Here is a 7,275-nt window from a genome sequence, read left to right on the forward strand (position 1 = left end):
TTTTCTCGCCAGTCTTGCCCACTCCTTTCCACTGCATCTGGTGGGCATATTCCTTATTGCCTCTCCCATGTGACACTTACGCAGGCTGCTCACTGCACAAGTGCACCTGGCTGAGAAGTGAGTGGGGCTGCAGTCCAGTCGTGGCTGCCCATCCGTGAACCCTTGTGCACGGCAGTGTCCTCAGGAAGGAGGGACACCTTTTTCTAATTGCACACTCGCTCCCTCGAGGCTACCAGAGCCCTCTTCATTTTTGTAATTAGTCCCCTCAGCGTAGAAACTCTGCCTCCTCCTCCCTGCACCTGGTTAACTTCTCATACCCCATTATCATCTGACATCGCACTCTTTACTTTTTAAAAAATTGATCTTCGTTGTGGAAAGTATTACAGATGCCCCCTCTTTACTTTTTCTTATAGCACCTCTCAGCATTTATAACATTGCCTCTATCCATTTGGTCCTTTGTCTAATGGCTATTTCCCCAGTGGACTTTCAGCTGTGTGAGGGTAAGGACTGTGCCTTCCAGGTTCTCCACTGTACCCTCAATACCTACGCTTTATCTGGCACAACTATTTCCACTCTTGCGCTTTCTCTCCCATCGCCAGTCACTGCCCCAGTTCAGGCCACGTTGTGTGTCCTCCGGTGGCACTTCTGACGTGTCTCCCATCCTATCTTTTCTGCCAGCCCAGACTGGCCTTTCTAAAATACAGATATATTTGAATCCTTCCCCTGTTTAGACTTTCTGTGGCTCCCCATTGCCTTCAGGATAGAGCCCAAATGAGATCACTGTGGCCCTGCCTCTGCTTTTTCTCCATCTCACCTCTGGGCCCTCCCTGTGAGCAGTTTTGGTTCCATGAAGGCACAGTTTGCTTTCTTTCACCTCTGGGTCTTTGCACTTACTGTTCCCTGAGCAACCTCATTTGGCTCCTCTTTCCTGACCAACTCCTTCAAGATTCTTATTAGGGGCGACCTACTTGTCTGTCCCTTCTGTCCCTACTGTGTTCCTCTGCTGCATATGCCCACATTATAGCACTCGATTCATTGTAATGTAACCAGCTGCTGACAGATACAATTTCCCCAAATGTCTGGGTGCTTCCCGAGGGCAGGAACTGTGTCCACTGGTCTCTGTTTTCACCCAGCATAGGACTTGGCATCTGTTAAATGAATGAATTCATGAATGAGCCCCAAGGGTTCTCAAAGAGTGTAAGAAACCCCGTGGCACATCTGGGGAAGCAGCCAGGAGAAAAGCTGAGGATCATTAGCAACAGAGCAACTCTGGTGGCTCCTCAGGGACCCTGCATTGGGGAGAGCAGGGGCTCTCCTGGGAGCAGAGAGCAGATCCTCAGACAGGAAATGAGGCCCTTCCTGCTGGCATCACATAGTGCCTGCTCTCCCCAGGGCCCCCCACTTGGTGAGAAGAGCCCTTGTGAGTGGGCTTATAAGGTTTTCGAGGGGGAAAGGGTCTGTAAGGATGGGAATAGGAAGCAACGATGTCTTGGTGGCACGTGTATGTGTGTTAGGGGTGGGGTTGGGGTGGCATGTGACCGGGGAAGAATTTTTGCCAGGCTATCCTTCAAGGGGGGGGGGATGGGAGGGCAGAAGTGCCTCTGTGTGTATTTGTGCGTGTATGTGTGTGTATGAGCTCTCCCCTGTGGTTGTGTGTGGGCCTATGAGCATTGTGTTGTTTTTCTCGTTTCTCAAGATACAGCTCGAGGGGCACCTCCTCCCCAGCACCTTGGCTGAATCAGTGGCCCCTTCGCTGCTCCCAGAGTGCTCATATCTTGATGAGAGCATCTGTGCCACCTGTGGGGATGCAGGTTTGCACGCGCCCCTCCCCTTGCAGGTTCTGGTCTTAGGAGATCGGAGTGCTGAGATGCTCTCGTGCCTGGTTCCTGGCCGATCTGAGACGTCTGTACCTTTCTCATCTTCAAGGACGTCCCCTTGTGTTTACACCTATCGCTAAGAGCCTGTAAGTACCAGACAGCTTGCCACGCCCCTTTACACTCGTTTAGTGTTTCCTCGTAACGCTGTGAGCACCAGAGCACACCCTCTGTGCCCATGAGGATTCTGAGTGGCACCTGGGGCCATGACTCCTCAGTGATCCTTCTGGCTTCCCTCTGTGCATGGAGAAGTGTGATTCTCAATCTTTTATGCACGTCAGAATCACCTGGGAAGCTTTTGAAAATACCGATATCCACCCCAGCCAGTGTGGCTCAGTGGTTGAGCGTCAACCTATAAACCAGGAGGTCACAGTTCAATTCCCGGTCAGGGCACATGCCCGGGTTGCAGGCTTGATCCCCACTGTGGGGTGTGCAGGAGGCAGCTGATCAATGATTCTCTCTTATCATTAATGTTTCTATCTCTCTTTCCCACTTCCTTCCTCTCTGAAATCAATAAAAAAAATATATTAAAGAAAAGAAAAATACCAGTATCTGGCACCAGGTGTCTGGAGCAGATAGATAAAGACAGATTCTCGGGGGTGTGGTGTGGGGAGGCATGGATCACTTTATAAACTACCCAGATCATTCTAATATGCATCTGACATGAAAGCCACTGACTGACGTGTGATTCTGTAGGTCATGGTCATAGGAACCTCCCCACATGTGGGAGACACGTGCACCCCTCCTTTCCTTCTCCTGGCCCCAGGGTTCCTCCTTGCAATCCGCCTGCCACCTGCAGGGCTAGTTGCTGCATTGGGTCAGGAGTCTGCCCCTACCCCTAGGCCCTAGGGAGAGCCAGGACCACCTCGGTATAAATTAGCATTTTTATTTCCAACACCTGAGCGAGGCCAGCGGCTCGCCCTCCTCTGGTATAAACATACAAAGTTCCTTTCGCACTGCACACCATGCCTCCGATAAATACAGCCCTAGGGGCTCCTGCTCCGGCAAAGCAACTCTTATTTACAGGAATAGATTACAAAAGTATTACAAAAAGTGGTCCTGAATAGGGGGTGGGAGAGGTTACCGTTACACTTGTTACACTTGGGACGGGAGCTCGGCGCGCAGCGGGTAGGAAAGAGCTGGTGTCTCCAGGGCTCACGAAAGGAGAGGCCACGACCGACCCACCGACCGCATTAGGGACCCGTGTGTGGGGTCCGGGGCCTAGGTCTGCGCGAGTCCCACCCGTGCGGCAAAGGGGTGAGGAGGAGGAAGGGCCTGGCCCCTCCCGGATCCGCTCTGGCCCACGGAGGAACACAGACCGGTCACCGCAGTGGGTCTCAGGGAAGGGTGCTGCGTGGGGGGAAAAGGACTGTGTCCGTGCTCTGGGGTACGGAAGGCGGAAACACATCCGTTCTCCCGCCTCTCCTCCCTCGGGAGGGGTCGCTTTTAAAGCGCGGTTGGGGACAGTGGTTCAATCTTTTGGGCGCGCGGGAACCCTAGGGGCGCCATCCCTCGGGCGGTGGATAGCGTCGTCCTTCCACACGGGCGGTCGGTGGACACCCTCAGAGCACCTGGTAGATCGGGTTGGGGTTCGCGCCCCCGGGGCACTGCGGGGCAACATCGGGGGTAGGGGTTGGGGCGCCGCGATCGTCCTCGTCCGCGGCGGCCGCCTCGCGCGGGCCCGGGGACGACTCGGGCGGCGGGTCGGCCAGCAGCAGCGCGGGCGCGGCGGGGCTGTCGGTGGAGATGCGCTCCACGATGCTGGACAGGCAGTCGAGGCTCGACACTGCAGCGCTCTTCCCGGGTCTGGGTTCTGCGCGGGGAGGGGGCGGTTAGTAAGCAGGGGTTCCCGGTGCTTTGGGACAGACCGGAAACTGGGGACCTGCCACTGTCCGGCGCGGTCCACCGAGAGTGCGCGGCAAAACGAGAGGGAGCTAGGCGCTTAGTATTTCGTTCCTTGGACCTTCCAGGATTTCGTTCCTTACAGGATTTGTGTGTGTGGAGCGGGTGGGGGGGGGTGGGGAGGTGGGGGAGGTGGGCGAGGGTTGGGGCGGGGGGGGGGGGCGTTCCTAGGGAGAGAGAAGCCGGGATAGTTCAAAGGGGAACGTGGGAATGAGGCGCGAATACGCACCGCTGGGCGCCTGGCTGAAGTAGGAGCCATCGTAGCAGTTCCGTCGCCGGGCACCGCTCGTGGGGCCGCTGAAATCCATCTGCAAAGGGCAAGGGCGATCGACTCAGGCCCGCGGGACCGCCGGAGCATCACTCTCTGAGTCCCCACCCCAGCTCCCCCAGTCTCAGCCACGCGTTTCCTGTCCTACTGGATGGTGGGGTTGGGATTAGGGTGAACAGGAGCTGTCTGGAGCTGTCAGGCCAAATAGAAGGAGACAGTCACCTAGGAGCACAAATCTTAACTTTGGAAATAGGAATACGTGGGGGTGGGGGGGGGGGGGGAGCAGATCACGGTGCAGCAGTGTTCTAACAGCGCTCCCAATCAGGTGGCTCGCATGTTGGCCGTGCGTCCCCCAAACACTAGGCCACCCCAGCGACAGCTGCCCAGGACGCGGGATCCACTCCCCGGAAGGTTCCCCGTCCAACCCTCCCCCCAGAGGAAATGCTTCATAGGTATACCCCGAGAGCTGCCCCCACTCCTCCCCGAGCCCGGGCTTCCAGCCTTACCATGCCGTCGGAGCAGTTGGAGCGCGGGCTGGATGCGTCGGAGTCGCCGCTGTAGTGCTCGCCACCGCGGCCAGAAGGCAGCGGGCCGGGCGCATAGAAGGCAGCAGCGGCGCCAGGGGGCGCGGCGTCCTGGTCGCGTAGCAGCGCCTGCAGGCCCTCGATGTAGCGGATGGCGTTGCGCAGGATCTCCACCTTGGGCAGCCGCTGGTTAGGATTGCTAGACGTGCAGCGCTTGAGCGTCTCGAAGGCCTCGTTGACTTTGCTCAGGCGGCGCCGCTCGCGCATGGTGGCGGCCTTGCGGCGGTCGGCGTTCGTGGTCTTGCGCTTGCACGCCTTGCAAGCCCAGAGCAGACAGCGGCCCGCCTGGTGGTGCCCACTCGGCGCGCGCACATGCTCGTCCTCGCGGGCGCCGGGGGCCGGGTGCACAGCCGCAGGGAAGTGGGAGTCCTCAGGTTTCAGAAATGCGCCCACGTGTACGAGGCGCGGGTCCAGGTCCTCAAAGAAGCGCAGGTCCGGGGAGTCGAAACACGGGTCATCGTAGAAGTCGTCCGCTGTGGCAAAGTTGCAGAGAGAGCCGTCGGGACCCGTCAAGTCTACGTCGCGTAGCGGTGGCGACAGCAGCTCCATATCTCGGCCCGGGGGCGGCGCAGTCCTGGCTCTGCCCAACCGCAGCAGCAAGGGTTGCCCTAAACTTTCTGCCACTCTGGAACCCCGGCCGCCGTGTGATAGCAAAGTGCTGGGGGTCTGGATGTGTACCCGGCCACCCCCCACCCTGCCCTGTCCGGTCCGGCCAGACGGGCACCCGGGAAAGTGGCGGCAGTGCCCTGGGGCTTCTCCACCCCTAACTTCAAGCCAGGCGCCGGGGGCTATTTATCCAGTAGTAGCCTGCTGGTCCCCCGAGCTGGAGCGGGCTGCTGGGGGCGGGGGCGCCCGAGGCCAATAGGAGCAGGGAAGGGAGGAGCTTGGGATCCCCTGGGTGGCCGCGGGGGCCGTCCCCCTTCCTCTCCACACCCGGAGCGCGCGCGCTCTGACTCCTCCCCAGGCGGGAAGGGAGGCAGAAGCTGGCAGCGCGACGCGGCTGCACTTGGCTCCCGGGCACAGGGCACACTCCTTCCAAACCTCTCCGGCACAAGACTCTCCCTGTGTCCACAGGAAACGCTGGCCGAGGGCGCTCGCCTCCCAACTGACTTTGGGCTCCTCTGTCCTCTGATTTGGGGTAGGAGGACCCAGAAGCAGGGTAGGCGTAGAAGTCAGATCTGAGGAGATTTGCAGACACACTCAGAGCTGAGATAGTGAGTCCGTGAGAGAGGCTGAGAGACGGTCAGAAAGCAGAAGGCTAGAGTAAGGGGCAGAGAAACGCGCAAACGAGAGATAGACTCAGAGAGTCTAAGTGGGTAACCCTGAGTCAAACTGGACGTGACAGCCTGGTCATGAGGCCAGTTCCTGCTCATCTTCCCTGGACGTTTGGAAATCCAGCTACATCTATACCGGAGTCTAGGATTGCTGCGAAAGCTTTGCACTAAAGCGCTCCAAATTCAGCTCCGGTCCCTGCTTTGAGGGAGGAAAACGGACTCCTTGCCCATCTCAGCCTGCACGTTTTGGCAGCTGGGGACCCAGTGCTGCTCTAGAAGGAACTATCTCTTCATCTGGAAAGAAAACTCCATCTGTTCAGGTCTTGCCTCCCCCTGGCCTGCAGTGCTGCACCAGAAAAGTTCATTGCGCAAAGGCCTCGAATGCCCAGACCCATCCCGAGAGCGCCACTTCAGCGTGGAGTTTGCAGCCAATGACCTAAGTTCCAGTACAGACCCCACAGTTTCCTGCCTGATCTTGTGGAAGTCGCTGGCCTTCCGAGCCTATTTCCCCACTTTGCAAATTTGTGGATAATAATGGAGATCTCTGGGAGTGATTGTGGTGAGAATCTGGAGACAAAAGATGTGGTAGCCCGCAGTCTGAGGTGCAAGGCTACAGTCACAAGAAGGGCTTGCTTCTGTCACTGGCAATGGCGGACTGTACCCTCCCTGTAAGCTCCCCAGCTGCTGGCTGGGGCATGGAGCCCTGACAGGGGCCCTGTAGTCTCAGGGCTCAGCTCCCACTGAGGCTGCAGCTGCATTTCTTCCCAGCAGGCCCACTGCAGAGACGGAGAATAGGAGGAGGCAACCACCCCATGAAATCTCTGGCTCCCTCACAAGCCCTGGGGTGTGCCTACCCCCATAGGGCTTCTCAGCCTCTTCCTGAATCTGCAGTCCACACTTTCCTCTCAGCACTCTGGCCAGAGGTCTCACTTGGACTAGACACTCCCTTGGGTCTCTTCTTCTGGAGCGCAGAGATAGAAGCAAGAATGACTTTTGTGCCTTTCCCACTCATCTCTGGAAGCCTTCCTAACTGGTTCTCTGGGTGCTGGGAAGCCCCCTCTTCCCACCAAACCTAGAGAGGGCTCTTTTGGAGCCCTGCCTTCTTCACTTGTAGTAGTGCTGGAAAGCCCTTTCATGAAATGTTAGCCTCCCTTCGCTCCATAACACCACTTTCATTTATTCCATGAACACATATTATGGAGCATCAATTTGGTGTGTCAGGTACTGGTCCAGGTGATGAGGAGAAAGTAATGAACAAAATTAAGGTGCTTTCATGGTGCTTACATTTTAGGGTAGGGTGATAGACAAGAAATGAATAAACAAGGAAGTATATGATGTCAGGAGGTTATATGTTCTACAAAGAAAAATAAAAT

At 57.2% G+C, this 7,275-nt stretch overlaps 1 protein-coding gene across 1 annotated transcript; it reads right to left on the reverse strand.

Moving 5' to 3' along the window:
* Positions 1–3,436: 3,436 nt before the first annotated feature.
* MYOD1 (myogenic differentiation 1) lies at positions 3,437–5,177 on the reverse strand (the record flags this gene model as incomplete). Its single annotated transcript, XM_079788170.1, has 3 exons — positions 3,437–3,687; positions 4,006–4,084; positions 4,551–5,177. 3 exons carry the CDS (start codon positions 5,175–5,177, stop codon positions 3,437–3,439), a joined length of 957 nt encoding a protein of 318 aa, XP_079644296.1.
* Between the last annotated feature and the right edge of the window lie 2,098 nt (positions 5,178–7,275).

The sequence above is a fragment of the Cnephaeus nilssonii genome, assembly GCF_951640355.1.
Source record: "Cnephaeus nilssonii genome assembly, chromosome: 13".
Taxonomy (NCBI): domain Eukaryota; kingdom Metazoa; phylum Chordata; class Mammalia; order Chiroptera; family Vespertilionidae; genus Cnephaeus; species Cnephaeus nilssonii.